This window comes from Alexandromys fortis, unplaced genomic scaffold (genome assembly GCF_014885135.2).
Source record: "Alexandromys fortis isolate MF-2015 unplaced genomic scaffold, M_Fortis_MF-2015_v1.1 scaffold_306, whole genome shotgun sequence".
Classification (NCBI taxonomy): Eukaryota; Metazoa; Chordata; class Mammalia; order Rodentia; family Cricetidae; genus Alexandromys; species Alexandromys fortis.
Genome location: NW_026068196.1, coordinates 236,948 through 254,476, shown reverse-complemented (window position 1 = coordinate 254,476; position 17,529 = coordinate 236,948). Strand labels below are relative to the sequence as shown.

General features: G+C 41.1%; 1 protein-coding gene and 1 pseudogene across 1 annotated transcript; both read right to left on the bottom strand.

Moving 5' to 3' along the window:
• Positions 1–8,803: 8,803 nt before the first annotated feature.
• Positions 8,804–9,742, bottom strand: LOC126493013 (olfactory receptor 2AE1-like). The gene has a single exon (XM_050129756.1). It carries the CDS (start codon positions 9,740–9,742, stop codon positions 8,804–8,806), a length of 939 nt encoding a protein of 312 aa, XP_049985713.1.
• A 5,422-nt stretch (positions 9,743–15,164) lies between these two features.
• Positions 15,165–17,529, bottom strand: part of LOC126493012 (40S ribosomal protein S7-like) — an 11,712-nt pseudogene continuing 9,347 nt past the window's right edge.

Sequence of the window (17,529 nt, the reverse complement as noted above, 5' to 3'; positions counted from 1 at the left end):
ATTTTCTGCTTATAGCTAATATTCACTTATTAATGAGTACATTTCATGTTTGTCTTTCTGGGTCAATCAACATGATTTTTTCTTGTTGAATTTATTTGCCTTCAAAGTTCCATATGTCATTGTTTTCAACAGCTGAGTAATACTCTGTTGTGTAAATATGCCACAATTTCTTGTCCATTCTATGGTTGAGGGACATCTAGGTTGTTTCCAGTTTCTGGCTATTATGAATGAAGCTTTTATGAGCATAGTTGAACTGGTGTCCTTGTGGAATGACAGAGTGCCCTTTAAATATATGCTCAGGAGTGGTAAAGGTACGTCTTGTGGTAAGTTAGGTCTGGCCTGACAAATAAATATGTTTCAGAGTAGAACAATATGGATTGAAAAAAGAAATAGACAAAACACAGAAGATAGAATCAGGCTGGTGGGAATGCAAACTTGTACAACCACTCTGGAAATCAATATGGTGATTTCTCAGAACATTGAGAATCAACCTACCTCGGGACCCAGCAATACCACTCTTGGACATATAACCAAAGTATTTTCAATCATACTATAAAGACATTTGTACAGGTATGTTCATAATAGCATTATTTATAATAACCATAACCTGGAAGCAACCTAGATACCCCTCAACTGAAGAATAAAGAAAATGTGGTACAAATACACAATGGAGTACTACTCAGCAGTAAAAAACAATGACATCTTGAAATTTGTATGAAAATGGATGGAATTAGAAAAAAAACCATCCTGAGTGAGGTAAGATCTAGATCCAGAAACATGAACATGATGTGTACACACTCATAGGTAGATACTAGGTATAAAGCGAAAGATAATGAAACTATAATTCAAGACCCCAGAAAACCAAAGTAACAAGGTAAACCCTAAAAGAAACATATATAGATTCCCCTGGGAAGAGGAAATAGACAAGAGCTCCTGGCAAAATTGGGAACATGAGGGTGGAGAGAAGAAAGGGTGAAAGGGGAGGAGGAGGGGAGAATGACAGGGGGAGAAGAGCTTGAAGGAATGGCATAGTCAAGGTGAGGATAGGACAAAGATGGAGAGCAAGGAAAGAGATATTTTTATTGAGGGAGCCATTACGAGGCTAGCAAGAAACCTGGCACTAGAGTAATTGCCAGGAATCCACAAGGACGACCCCAGCTAAGACCCTAAGCAAAAGTGGGGAGGGTGTCCAAACTGGCCTTACCCTGTAGTCAGATTGATGACTACCTTAAATGTCACCATAGAACCTTCATCCAGCAACTGATGGAAACAGAGGCAGAGACCCACAGCAGAGCACTGGGCTGAGCTCCCAAAGTGAAGTCAAAGAGGAGAAGAAGTAAAAATATGAGCAAAGAGGTCAAGAACATGATGAGGATACCCACTGAAACAACTTACCTGAGTTAAAGGGAGCTGACCAACTCCTGCTGGACAGGGAAGGAACCAACATAGGACCAAACTAGACTCTCTGAATGTGGGTGACAGTTGTATGGATGAGGCAGACTGCAGGGACACTGGCAGTGGCACCAGAATTTATCCCTACTGCTTGTATTGGGTTTTTTTTTTTTTTTTGGAAACCATTCTCTTTGGATAGATTGCTCAGCCTAGTAGGTAGGAAGGGCCTAGATCCTTCCTCAAAGCAATGTGCTTTACCCTCTTTGAGAAGTGGATAAGGGGTGGTCCAGGAGGGGAAGGTGGAGGGAATGGGAGGAGGGGAGGGAGTGGGAACTGGGACTGGTATGTAAAATGAAAAAAGATAGATTGTTTTCTTTTTTGAAAAAAAAAAAGAAGAAGATAGAATCATGAGAGCTTCTGGTAAATACTGTAGCAAAAGGCAAAAGAAAAAAAAAAACAGCAAAAAAGTCCCAAGTTTTTACTCTCAGTCCTTAAATACCCCCAAACAAAAGGGGAGAGCACAAGAGTCCCATGAGACTAGGAGAAAGAAACATAATTACCTCCTTACATCTCAAAACACTTGGTAAGCACACCATAAGTCAAAACGTCCTGTTGACTGGCCTTTGAAGAGTAAGGCATCCAGTAGCCACACTTGGTCAATCATCTTGTCGTCCATCCTTGAGAAGCAAGAATAAGTCTGAATTCTCTGGCCATTAGTCAAGATGAAATGGACTCAAAACTGTGGGACCTCACAGGGGTAAATTATCTTCTAATTTTCTGAGAAACCACTATATCGATTTCTAAAGTGGCTGTACCTGCACTAGGGTTGTAAGAGTCCGCACCTTTCTGTACCTTGGTTCTGGAGGGTTGAACCTATATCTTCAGGCTTCCTCAGCTAGCATTGAGAATCTGAGACATATTGCCAACACAAGTTTAGTTCTCCAACTCTATCTTATTCCCAATGCCCTTTCAGTAAAATCATTCTCCAATAATGACATTTAGATTCCATGTCCCTTGCTCAGAAACCACATCAAAACAAACACAGAATCTCAGACAATTTTATTTTATATGTAAGATTTATTATATAGACTGGTTATATAAGATTACTGAGGCATAGAAAGGATGGTTTGTCTAATTCTATAGTGTTGTTAGTGACAGACTCTAATCCAAATCTGTCTAATTCCCAATCAAAAGGGAGCAAAACAAATCCTCAAAAACCACAAAGGTTTGGGGGCTTTGAAATAATGGATATTTATATTCCTATTTGGTGTGTTGTAGGTCCACTGCAGAACAAAGAAATCAAAAGCATCCAAAAAGGATGGAAGACATGTTAGAGTACTACTCAGCAGTAAAAAACAAGGACTTCTTGAAGTTTGCATGCAAATGGATGGAAGTAGAAAACACTATCCTGAGTGAGGTAAGCCAGACCCAAAAAGAGGAACATGGGATGTACTCACTCATATTTGGTTTCTAGCCATAAATAAAGGACATTGAGCCTATAATTCGGGTTCTTAGAGAAGCTAAATAAGAAGGAGAACCCAAAGAAAAACATAGTTATCCTCCTGAATACTAACCTTCATCAGGCGATGAAAGGAGACAGAGACAGAGACCCACAATGGAGCACCGGACAGAAATCTCAGGGTCCAAATCAGGAGCAGAAGGAGAGAGAGCACAAGCAAGGAACTCAGGACCGCGAGGGGTGCACCCATACACTGAGACAATGGGGATGTTCTATCAGGAACTCACCAAGGCCAGCTGGCCTGGGTCTGAAAAAGCCTGGGTCAAAACTGGTCTCGCTGAACATAGCGGACAAGGAGGACTACTGAGACCTCAAGAACAATGGCAACGGGTTTTTGATTCTACTGGACCTATTGGTTTCGTGGGAGCCTAGGCAGTTTCGTGGATGCTCACCTTACTAGACCTGGATGGAGGTGGGTGGTCCTTGGACTTCCCACAGGGCAGGGAACCCTGATTGCTCTTTGGGCTGACGAGGGAGGGGGACTTGATTGGGGGACGGGGAGGGAAATGGGAGGCGGCGGTGGGGGAGAGACAGAAATCTTTATTAAATAAATAAATTTAAGAAAAAGAAAAGGACACGAAGTTTGGGGTGCGGAGAGAGATGGAGGTAGGCCTGGCTAGAAGGAAATAAGGGGAGTCCGAGGTGGAAGAGTTTGAGCTGTAGAACCACCAAACACAAATAAATGAACAAATCCATCTGGGAAAAAAAAAAGGATGGGAGATTTTATAAAGGCAAATCCAAGAAACCCACTGAAGCACTTGATTGAAGACAGACAATACGAATCTTTGTGACTTAATATGCATTATAAACACTGTGCATTCATGTTTTCACTGAGAACACACAAAACATGGCCAGGCATGGTGGTGCATCCCTTTGACCACAATACTCTGTGGGTCAAAGCCAGTTGATCTCTGAGATCGAGCAGGCCTGGTCTACATAGTGAGTGCCAAACTACCCAAAGAAGCATGGTGATACCCTGCCTCAAAATAAAATATAAAAAATATGTTATTCATTCTCTCTGAATTCATTTCCATAAGAATGAGCTTTCATTGATTTTATTTGTATTGTGTATTTAGAGGTCAAAGGAGAACTGTTCGTCATGTGGGTCCTGCAGATTGAACTCATGTCATTAGGCTTATAGCAAGATTCCTTTACCACTGAGACATCACCTCCTCCCCTCTCTGAATTCTTGTCAAACAAACTAAAGGTGTATAAATATGGCTTTCATATAATCTATCATTTTTTCTTTATTTATTACATTGTGCATGTGTGTCTGTGTAGGCAAGTGCTACCGCATACATGTGGAAATCAGAAAACAGCTGTCAAAAGTCGATTCTCCCCCTCAGACCATGTGCATTCTTAGGATCAAACATGAACTGTCAGCACCTTTGAAGCAAGCACATTTTTATTTTGAACCATCCTGTTGGCTCACATTCACCCGTTCTTCTAAAACTTGTTTTAATCTACACACTTTCAATAAGAAACAATGCATCTGTCTTAGTTAAGGTTTCTATTGCTGTGAAAAGACATCATGATCAAGACAACTCTTATAAACAAAAACATTGAAATGGGGGTGATTTACAGTTTCAGAGGTTTAGTCCATTATCATCCTAGTACACATGGTGGTATACAGGCAAACATGGTGCTCACAAAGAAGCTGAGAGTTCTACATCTTCATCCATAGGAAACAGGAAGTGAACTGGGTGCCACATTGGGCATGGCTTGACTATATGAGACCTGAAAGCCCACCCTCACAGTGACACACTTCCTCCAACAAAGCCATACCTAGTATAACAAGGCCATACCTCCTAATACTGTTACAAATTATGAGTCAATTACTCAAAGACATGAGTCTATGAAGGACAATCCTATTCAGACAGCCACATTGGCCCAATTTGACACTCTCTTTTGGCATGCACTACCTATTTTAAATTAATAAAAACATTAATTGTAAAAGACCCCTGTTTCACTACCATACCATTTTTTTAGTTCCCCTGGCCTTTATTTGTTTTCTTTGCCTTTTTAATTCGCTGTCTCTCTGCCTACTCTGCTTATGTCTCTACCAGTGGATTACTATTTATTCTCTCTCTCTCTCTCTCTCTTTCTCTCTCTGTTGGGGGGGGGTGTAGACTAGAGTTCAACCTTGGGTCTTGCTCTTCTGGAACCACCCACCCTCTTTGAGCCTCCCTGACCTAAAACTGCCCATTAAGACAGACTGGCAAGAATAGGAGCCAGAGGCATCAGCTTGTCTCCACTTCTACAACACTAGGATTAAGAGGTTATATAACCAGGTTGGCGCATCAACGTGGGGCACATTTGCCCCCACTGCTCGTTAGCCCGCAGCGCCTACAGCAGGTCCTGGGCGGACGCGATCACCACAGCGCCGGCCCGAGATGATCTTTCGGGGTTCCTGATTCATGAAGGAGTCTGCAAGACATTCTTCAGGACAAGCAGATAGTGACTGCCTTTGAAATTTCCTGCTTTGTGGAAATGTCTTCTGGAAACTATGGGCCTGTAGGCTGAAGATGGATGCCCCAACGGTACAGAGGAACTTTGGGTGACTGTCCAGGCAGCGAGATGTCTCTGTCATTTCTAGAGTTTGAAAGTTGCTTACTTCTTACTTACTTAGGTAATATTGTATCTTTCTGGATTCTTTGATGGAGTTAAGAATAGTTAGTTATAGTTATAGTTTTCCTTAGTTATGATACAGATTATTGTAACTTTTACTTGATAACTGTTTTGTTATATGTAATTTTACTATGTTAAAGTTAAAGCCTTTCTTTTTTGTTTAAACAGAAAAAGGGAAAATGATGTGGGAGTGATTTCTTATTAATAAAGAAACTGCCTCGGCCCTCATAGGACAGAAAATTAGGTAGGCGGAGTAGACAGAAGAGAATTCTGGGAGAAAGAAGCTTAGTGGAGGAGTCGCCATGATTCTCCCGCTCCAGACAGACACAGGTTAAGATCCTCCCTGGTAAGCCAGCTCGTGGGCTACACAGAATATTAGAAATGGGTTAGAACAATATGTAAGAGCTAGCCAATAAGAAGCTGGAACTAGCCGGGCCAGGCAGTGTTTGAAAGAATACAGTTTCCGTGTAATTATTTCTGGGCATAAGCTAGCCATGCGGCGGCTGGGTGCCAGGGACGCAGCCCTGCCGCTCCTATTTCAACACCAGGTTGGACTTTTTATATTAGTTCTGGGAATAGGATTCCGCTCATGCTTGCACAGTAAGCAATTACCAACTAAGCTACCACCCCTGAAAGTGGAGCTGAGAGATCCCCAGAGCTAGCCAACAAGACTAGCCATATTGCCAAGCTCTGACTTTGAATGAGACACCTTGCCTCAATGAGTAATGTGCAAGAGCAGATGCAGATGACTCCCAACATCGACCTTGGGCCTCCACAAGCACATACAAACACACATGTGGTGTAGGAGTTATTTCTGTTTGTGTGTTGCTTTTACTAGATAATGAATAAAGAAACTGCCATGGCCTAGTTGATAGGGCACAACTTAGGTAGGCGGAATAGAAAGAACTGAATGCTGAGAAGAAGGGCAGAGTAGCAGATGCCATGGATCTCCTGCCTAAGACAGATACTGGTTAGAATCTTGCCGTAAGCCACAGTCACATGGTGATACACAGATTGACAGAAATGGGTTAAATTGAGATGTAAGAATTAGCCAAAAAGAAGTTAGAGCTAATGGGCCAGGCAGTGTTTAAATGAATACAGTTTCTGTGTGATTGTTTCAGATGTAAGCTAGCTGAGCATCCAAGACAAAAAAAAAAAGGGCCCCCTCTCCTTGCTACACACATGTATATCCACACACGTGCAAATATATACACATACACACATAAAAACAAAAAATAGAAAGCTTAACCACAATTCACACTTGAATGTGAATTGCCCAGATACCTAAGAAATCTGGATTTGAGTCACCTTATTAGTCAAGAAACCATGATCAATTGTGGACAAAATAAATATGGAATGGGTAGAGGGACTACTGATACATGCATACACACATAGGTATGTATATAAATGTATGTACATATATTGCTTAAATTTTAAAAATTAATCTACAAAAAGGGGGTTTCTGGAGAGATAGCTCTATAGATAAGAACACTTTCTACTGTTACAGAGGACCAGAGCTCATTTCCCAAAATCCATATCAGTCAGGTCACAACCAACAGCTCCAGGCAAACCAAGACCCAGTCTTACGGCCTCCTTAGGCTCTTTCAAACATATGAGCCCACACACACACACATGAATAAAAATGTTTAAAATAAATGCCATCCATGATCATCTGTATACATGTAAGAATAAAAGCCATAAGCATGTTTTCATAATTCTCTTATGAATATTAATATTGTAAACAATTTTATATTTTCTTGATTCGCTTTATCATGTATCTTTTTTGAGACAGAGCCTCAAGATATACACTTATCTAGCCAGGAATCCACTATGTAGTCCAGGCTACAGCTCACATGTACTTGCCTCTGCATCAGAAGTCTTGCAATTAAAGGCATGCACTACCATACTCAGCTTGTCATTCTCTTATCAAACATAGAGGATCTGAATAACAGTTAAGATAGCATCTTATATTAAAGAAACTGGATATATATGGGGGAAGTGAATTAGAAAAGAATAGAATTTCTGACCCAGACTGCCTTCTCAATATTTATGTTTATGTTTATGCCCACAAAAAAAAAAAAACTTTACTGCCCACCTTAGTCAGAGAAGCTTTCTGCAATGAATCACAGTGAATAAACTACTTGGGGGCTGAGAATGAGTGACAGTTCATTGCTCAATCTCAAAAAGGACATTTATTCAACACCTAACAAGACTTAGTAAACATCATATAAGAAAGGAAAAGGGTAGGGGTGAGAGCCAAAAGATGTGGGAAAGTGTTGCAAATGCTATCTTCTGAGAATGGCACAACCATTACAATCACGATTCTGCAAGAGCCGGATGTGGTGGCACAGGTCTTTAATCTCTCATGTTTTTTGGCAGAAAAAGGCATACTTCTATGAGTTGCAGGCCAGCCTGGTCTACTTAGTAAGTTCAAGAAAAGCCAGGACTATATAGCAAAACCCTGTCTCAAACACATACACACAAGAGAAAGAGAATAGAGAGAGAGAAAAAATGAGAGAGACAGAGACAGAGAGGGGGGAGGAGAAAAGATAAACCTAACTTCCCAAAAAGTTTTTATTAATTTATTAAAAATTTCCACCTCCTCCCAATTCCCTCCCACTCCCCAAATCTCCCTTCCCCTCCCTCTCCAGTCCTAAGAGAAATCAGGCTTCCCTTCCCTGTGGGAAGTCCAAGGTCATCCCCCGTCCATCCAGGTCTAGGAAGGTGAGCATCCAAAAGGACTAGGCTCCCACAAAGCCAGTCCGTGCAGTAGAATCAAAACCCAGTGCCATTGTCCGTGGCTTCTCAGTCAGCCCTCATTGTCAGCCACATTCAGAGAGTCCGGTGTGATCACATGCTCATTCAATCCAAGTCCAGCTGGCCTTGGTGAGCTCCCATTAGATCAGTTTTTTTTTTTTTTTGATCAGTTTTATTGAGTTAAAAGATTGGGGAGGAAAAGGGACTGTATGTGTGCACAGGTGGCCAAGGTTCTATACCTGGGAGAGGATTACAATGGTGGTTTGGTTGATTTTCAAGCACTTGAGATGTTTTCTAGAACACTCTGTGCTGTTCTTAGAAACAAAAGTTTAGGTAAAGGGTCCAAGATGGCAGCACAGCTATTCTATCAGTTTCAATGATGGATATCATATTAGATTAGGATCCATGTTATTTGTGCACTAGTCAAAAAGCATTGGGAATTTGCTTAAATCAGTTCAAGACATATCATACTCAAGTATATATTCTAGAAAACTATAACCATGATCACTAGGTGAAAAGATCTCTCCTCAACACTTTTTTCAGAGCCTTAGCAACATCCTTGTTCCTGAGAGTATAAATCAGGGGATTCAGGGTGGGAGTAATGATGCTATAGAAAACAGAACCCACTTTGTCTTGCAATGGAGTGCGCTGGGATCGGGGTCTCATATAGGTAAACATACTAGCACCAAACCAAAGAGAAACCACAATGAGATGAGAGCTGCATGTAGCAAAGGCATTTCTTTTACTCCCAGCTGAGCGCATCTGCATGACACTGTGCAGAATGAGTCCATAGGATGTGGAGACAAGAATGATGGGGAGGAGAAGAAGGACAACACTACAGATGTACACTATGGTCTCATACAGAGTGATGTTCCCACACACCAACTTCAAAACAGCTGGAAATTCACAGTAGAAGTGCTGGATGGTTCTCGAACCACAGAAAGGGAAGCTCATCAAGATGGATGTGTGGATTAGGGAGTCCACAGATCCACTCAACCATGATATGACAGCCATCATCACCCCTACTTTTCTGCTCATGAGCACAGTGTAATGTAAGGGGTGACAGATGGCAACATAACGGTCATAAGACATGAGAGCCAGGAGGATACACTCTGCACCACCAAGAGACAGATACATGAAATGCTGGATGGCACAGCCCACAAATGAGATGGACTTCTTGCCAGACAGGTAGTTGGTCGCCATCTTGGGAATGGTTGTGGAGACATGCATCAGATCCATGAGGGACAGCTGGCTGAGCAGGAAGTACATTGGTGTGTGAAGACGGGGGTCAGCGCAGATGAGGAGGATGGTGAGGCTGTTGCCACTCACTGCAGTAAGGAACACCAGCATGATCAGGAGGAAAAGACAAAGGTGGTTGAAGGAGTCATCAAAGAGCCCTTGAAGGATGAAGTCTTCCAGAGACGTCTGGTTCCACCTCCACATCATTTCCTCATCCTCTGAGAGAAGCAGAAGAGTGGAGTGTGATGCAGAAACACAACTTCACAGTGAGCACTTCCTTTCTCAGGAAAAATGTGAAGAATTTTTTCACTTTATTTTACATACTTCAAATGTCTTTGTATATATCCATTGGATATAGTACTAGGCAACATATGAATAATTTGTAGACGTCTACCTAATTCTAGTTGATAAACAACTCTAGTTATCCAAGTGATATTTTAAGAAGAGAAACCTACAACACTTTCTTGAAAGTCATCATCACTGTGAAGTTCCAGATTTTGTACACTGTATAGAAAGCCCAACATGGGAGCTGAGGTGACATCTCGCCAAGTAAAATGCAAGGTGCCATGCATGCCTGACTACCCAAGGTTGATCCTTGAGGCTTCTATGGAATTATCGGATATTAATGGAGATGAAATGCTGTCTTCTTGACAGAGCATTGGCCACTGAAATCTTGAACTCACTGCTGTTAGGATCACCATTCCATCAAGGAATGTGACCCAGACTGAGTAAGCTACCAATAAAAGGGAGGAAGAGCACTTGAAGGTGAGAGAGAAACATGATGGGAGAATGGGAGAAAGAAATCCGGCTGGGTGTGATCAAGATACATAGTACATAAATATGGAATAGTGGAAGGGTGCTGTTTGTGAATCCTTCTTTTCCTAAAAGATTATTAAGTCTTTGTTCCTTAAGGAAGAGTCACTGTATTTCATATTGTTCTCATGTAGACTCAACTGCAGTTTAAAGTTGTAGTTCTCAACCTTCCCAGTGCTGCAGCCCTTTGTACAGTTCTTCATATTTGGTGACCCCCAAACATAAAATTATTTTCATTGCTAATTACTAACTATAATTTTGCTACTGTTGAGAACTATAATGTAAATATTATTGGCTGTGACTCACAGATTGAGAACCACTATTTCAAAGAAACACAAATGAGTAGTAAATGAGTAGTAAGAGAAATCATAATGAAGCCACTCTGTGCAGACTCCCCAGAAGACAAGCAGGAGATACCTTCTGCATGTATTTGTGCCCACCAAATTGTGTATCATGGACAGAAGAAATAAGGATTGTAGATATACATCAGCCAAGATTTCCTATCCATAATTTATCTAGTTCTCATATGAATACTAATAAGATTGATTGCTGAATTGCCTTGGTGAAGCATAACACAAAGAAATCTAAATTGATTTTACAAGTAGTACCCTATCTTTCTTAGGCTTTCCACCACCCTTTTGTATTTTTTACAATGTCCTCCTGAGTGCAACACTCCCTAAATCATGAAGGATAGGAACATGCTCCTGAAACAGGAAGTAAACAAACTTCACACATTTAGGAAACATGAAACTTTCAAGAGTCTTGAGGGTTCCTTCCCAAAGATGTGGAAACAGAAGAGTAACTGGAGAGGAGACTCTCACAAGCAATGCTACCAAGAAGAGACTCTCCTACGCATGGGGCTGGCTGCAGGGCATGCAAAGAACTCCAGGGTTTTGTAGTTCACATGAATCATTCTGAGTTTTCAGGTTGGCTCTTCCGTGATGCAGCTACTTTTGAATTCACCATGCTCCTGAAGTAACCACTCCCCATACTTAATAAAATGCTTGCTTCACCAAATTGAACTTTGCTATAATCATTACATCAAACTGTCATGGATTTGGGGTGAGTAGATGCTGTGTTTGTCCTATCTCGCTGGGGAAGAGTCTCATACAACACGTACTAAAGTTCTACAGGATCATCACACATTCCAGGTTGTTTTCAAGCAAAGAACTTATAACTAAATACATTCTTCAAAGATTAATTGAACCAATGAAGAAACATATTTCTGAGACCATATGTTAACCAAGGCAGAACAACATCTCATCTTTACATCTATCACTTAAATGGGTATTTCAGTCTCATTCTATGTGAATTTACATACGAACTTTAAGTCCAGTAAGTTGGTTCTTTGATGAAGGAAGAATTCTCCAAGCTTGACAAACTGAATTCAAACCATAGGGTTCAAATGATGAAAGAAAAAAACTAAATCCTACAGGTTATCTTCTGAACTCCATACAAATAGCGGTGGCAGGTCATTCACACACAAATTAATTAATTAGTTTAAAAAAATAAATATTTAATGAAATAATTTTAGAGGCATAAATGAAGTTCTCCTTGCTATCTCTGATTGCTTCAGCAGCTGGGAGATGTACAAACACACATACTTATCAATCACTTACCACATCAGTGTCCAGCCAATAGTCTCTATGGATACCCTTATCAAAAGCACTGCATTATCTGGCTCCTTGATTCCTCTAGGAAGTTACTGACATTTCTCTAATCTACTTTGGGATCTTTGAAGATGTTTTTCTCTGATTTATATGAAGGTTGTCTTCTTGTGCTCTATCAGTGACACCCTGTGACTTAAGGGATTGCTGACATTCATCAAATTACTAGTAAAGGTTTCCGGGATACTGCAATCCAAACATTATCATACCTGGAATTTCCTCAACAGAGACCAGGGGTCAGAACAAGCATATGTGTACAATGGAGCTAGAAGGAGAGTCCACGCTGACACACAAACACGTTGGCTACTATTCTGTAAAGCAGCCCTTCCCTTTAGTGCACATCACTCTGCCTTCTCTAACCCTGGACATATTCACTTGCTAGGAAGTTGCATTAATTACCCCAAAAGCAGCACCACAGGAACAACAGGAATCTCACAGCCTGTGTTCACATTCTGAACTCTGCCAACAAATTGCACCACAGTCTTGCTCAGGTCTGTATCCCTATCAGACAGACTATTGCCAGGAAAGACACAGCAGTGATCTTATGCAAATTATGCTAGTTCAGTAGTACAACCATTCTGAGAGTTCTCTCTGAATCAAAACCTCTACTCTAGACAGCTTTCTATCCCAGCTCAAGAGGATGAGCAGGAAAGATTTCCAAGACTGCAATACAGTTTCGATCATCAATTTCAAAAGCCAAGAAAAATTAGGATTTGGCTTTCTCTGCTCTTTGGATTCCTAAAGCTCTCTGTATTATATATAAATGGATACTCCACTTCTGTTATTGAAGTCGAAATCAGCAGATTCATTGATGAAGACCATTTCTGATTCTATAAAGGTCACTGAAGACACCAGAATTGAAATGGCCTTTGGTGAGCCAGACAAGAGCAAAGAGGAAAGCCATCTATGAGAAAAGAGACCTCTCCAAGCAAAGGACCTGTAATGCCAGCTGGGCCAAGATGACAACACTAAATTGACAGCATAGGGACTTTCCCACAAAGGCTGCCTTCTGGACCTCTCCTGGGAACTCCTACCCTAGACGACAACTATTATGTGCTCTGCACATTGAGAAATGAATCACCTAAGATTTTACTTCAAGTTTGTTTGTGGAGTCAGGGGAATAAAGTATCTGGGAAGAGTTAGCCCTGGGGATAACACAGGAGTATTCTAACTAGGGATCAATTAACCATGATGAATCATTGCTAGAGTCATGTTTTCTTGTTTTGGAATATATCTCTATCTCTCTCTTGACTCTTTCCATGCAACCCTTTGACATTGTCTAAGTAAACATCTCTGAAGGAGGTGTCTCTCGAGTGCTGAGAGGCAAGGATAGCATTGATCTTAGTACTGAAACACCCTAGAGAATCAGTCAATATGCCTGCACCTCTCAGTGTTTGCAGACACTGCTTAACTGCAAACCACCTATGGCTATAAGGGTCACAAGAAAGGTAGAGTTTTAGGCAACCAGACTATCACGGGCGTTTAGCTCTAATTCTCCATAAGAGTCACTGGTTTATGGGACTCCACAATCTCCACACAATGACAAGGCCCTGACCACAGGAGCCTCCACAGCATAATATTACACCTAGTTAATCTTCTTTGCAGGACAATTTCTGGTCTTCTTCCTACAAAATACTAATTTGGGTACTGAAGATGTAGCTCAATTAGTACAGTGAAAGCAAGTGGAACTCTGTTTGCTGCCAAGCCCCTAATGTAAAAAGTAGCATGTACTAGAAACCCAAGTACAGGAGAGAAATAAAAGCAAGAGGACACCTACAACTTACAAGAAAGCCAACTAGCTCAATCAGTGTACTCCAGGTTCCGTGAAACAGCCTGTCTCAAATATATTGTGTCAAGTGACTAAGGAAGACACCTGATAGAAACCTACAATCTCCATACACATTTGTACACACTCATGTACAGAAACAAGTACACACAAAGAAAGACTGATATTTATAACTCTCTCCCAACACCCAAAGCTGATGCAAGACTCCCTGATTATTATTATTACCTGATTTTCAAGAACCCAAATAGTTCAGTCTCAAACAGTAGGCTGCCTCTCTCTGGCTATAATACTCTGAATAAGGGGAGCAGTGAAATTGGTTTCTGCTGCAGTGCTAGCCTGAGAAGTGATTCCCGTATCAATATCGACACTGGATGTAAAGTTTGGAAGAACCATGGTTTCCCCTTGTGTGTACAACTGCCAGTCTTTTGATTCCAAGGGTTTTTGGCTCTCCTTGTTATCGCTTTGTATGTGTATGTGTTATGAAAGTGTACATAATTCTTTGTGTGCACATGTGTGCCCACAGATGTAGAAGCTGGAGGTGATACCTGGGTTCTTCCTCATTGGAACTCCACCTGGTTTGCAAAGCACGGAGTTTCTGATTGAACCTACAGCTTACTATTTTGACTAGATCAACTGGCCAGGAAACCTCAGGGATCATTCTGTCTCCTCATCCTCTACCTAGGATTGAGGGTGTAGTTGTTCATGGTCATGCCCAACTTTTTAAATAGGTACTGTAACTTAGTTGATACAGTGCTTCCCTAGTATACACAAACCACTGAGTACCACATAAGCCAAGTGTGGTATCACATGCCGCCTGTAATCCCAAGTAGAAATGGAGGATCAGAAATTCAAGGTCATCTTTGGCCTATATATACCATGTCTGAGACCAGCTTGACATAAGACCTTGCTCAAAAACTATGATGAGGCAGTTAAAATAGCTGCCGTATAAGAAAACAGGAAACTAAACAGAACTAGAACTTAGTTATATAGACTTTTCCTGGGTCTGATTTTTTCCTAAGTGTTCTCAACCAAGTCTATAAGAAGTATAAGAAAGAAGAAATCTGTGTTTGAAAAGAATTACTCTAGCTACTGTGTGGAAAAATACACCAGGAACAGGGATACCGGACTACTGCAGTGGAACTGGAGACAGGGGTCAGTGATTAAACTGCCTGCAGCTCCAGAATGAGGACCTGAGTTCGTACCCCAGAACACGTGTACAAGTCAGACATGGTAGCTTACATTGTAATCCCAGCATTCCTATGGACAGATGAAAGGGAAAGAAAGGACATTCATCTTTGTAACTTTATAATTTCTTTTTTTCTGGTTTTTTTTTTTCGAATGACACTTTATTCAGTCATTTTCTTTACAACTGAAACTCGGGGAATTCAGAATTAACATCCTTGCCCGTGAGCTTCTTATACACACCAGAAAAAAAGTTTCCAACTTGTGCTCCACGTTGTTCTGCTGTGCTTTGTCTAAATGAACCTTTATGAGCCGGCTGCCGTCCCGTTTCACACGGATCCTCTTGTCCACAGTCTCACTCGGGAAGACCAAGTCCTCAAGGATGGCGTCGTGCACTGCGGCTTCTGGGGCACTTCTGCTTATTTTTCGTACTGCTTTTCCGAATTGGTTTGGGCAGAATCCTCCTCTGAGCAATGAAGACTACGTGTTCCTCAATGAACTTTTTCTCCAATTCACGAACCAGCCAGACTTGGATTTTTTGGAAGGATTTCAGCTGAGGAACTGGCACAAAAATTATGATGGCTTTCCGGCCACCACCAACTTCAATTTCCTTGGCCGCAATGATGTTGAGCCCCCGCAGCTGCGTCTTGAGATCCGAGTTCATTTCCAGCTCTAGCAGCGCCTGAGAAATGCCAGACTCAAACTCGTTATTTTTATAAAAACTATCCTTTTTCATTTTACATACCAATCCCAGTTCCCATCCCTTCCACCCTCCCCCCATCTAAGGCACGACTCCTCAGAGGAATGTAACATTAGGTTAGGCACCATTCTGTAACATGAGGGGCCAGCTTGTTGGGGTTTCTGTCCTGCCCAGTTCCCACAGCCGGTAAGCTCCAAAATCATTCACACACAGAGTCTGCATTAATTATAAACTGATTGGCCCATTAGCTCAGGCTTTGCATTAGCTCTTATAACTTATATAAACCAATTATTCTTATCGATACTAGCCACATGGCTCAGTACCTTTTTCAGCGGGGCAGGTCACATATTCCTTCTTCCATGGTCTGGGCCGGAGTGGGAGGAATGGGCTTCCTCCTTCCTAGAATTCTCCTGTTCTCATCACCCCGCTGAAAAAGCATTCGACAAAATTCAACACCCCTTTATGATAAAGGTCTTGGAGAGATTAAGGATAAAAGGGTTATACCTAAATATAATAAAAGCTATTTACAGCAAGCCGACAGCTAACATCAAATTAAACGGAGAGAAACTCAAAGCCATCCCACTAAACTCAGGAACACGACAAGGCTGCCCACTCTCTCCATACCTCTTCAATATAGTGCTTGAAGTTCTAGCAATAGCAATAAGACAACATAAGGAGATCAAGGGGATTCGAATTGGAAAGGAAGAAGTTAAACTTTCATTCTTTGCAGATGATATGATAGTGTAAATCAATGACACCAAAAACTCTACCAAAGAACTCCTACAGCTGATAAATACCTTCAGTGATGTAGCAGGATACAAGATCAACTCAAAAAAATTAGTAGCCCTCCTATACACAAAGGATAGAGAAGCAAAGAGAAATCAAAGAAACTTCACCTTTCATGATAGCCACAAATAGCATAAAATATCTTGGGGTAACTCTAACCAAGGAAGTGAAAGATCTATTTGACAAGAACTTTAAGTCTTGAAGAAAGAAATTGAAAAGGATACCAGAAAATGGAGGAATATCCCATGCTCTTGGATGGGTAGAATCAACATAATAAAAATGACAATTCTACCAAAGGCAATCTATAAATTCAACGCAATTCCCATCAAAATCCCAACAAAATTCTTCACAGACCTTGAGAGAACAATAATCAACTTAATATGGAAAAACAAAAGACCCAGGACAGCCAAAACGATCCTATACAATAAAGGATCTTCTGGAGGCATTACCATCCCTGACTTCAAACACTATTACAGAGCTACAGTACTGAAAACAGCTTGGTATTAGCATAAAAACAGAAGTCATCCAATGGAATCAAATCGAAGACCCAGATATTAATCCACAAACCTATGAACACCTGATTTTTGACAAAGGAGCTAAAACTATACAATGGAAGAAAGAAAGCATCTTCAACAAATGGTGCTGGCATAACTGGATGTCAAGCTGTAGAAGAATGAAAATAGATCCATATCTATCACCATGCACAAAACTCAAGTCCAAGTGGATTAAAGACCTCAATATCAGTCCAAACACACTGAACCTGATTGAAGAGAAAGTGGGAAGTACTATACAACACGTGGGCACAGGAGACCACTTTCTACGTATAACTCCAGCAGCACAGACAGTAAGGGCCTCGTTGAATAAATGGGACCTCCTGAGACTGAGAAGCTTCTGTAAAGCAAAGGACACTGTCGCTAAGACAGAAAGGCAATCCACTGACTGGGAGAAAATCTTCACCAACCCCACAACTGACAAAGGTCTGATCTCCAAAATATATAAAGAACTCAAGAAACTAGACCGTAAAAGGCTAATCAACCCAATTATAAAATGGGGCACTGAG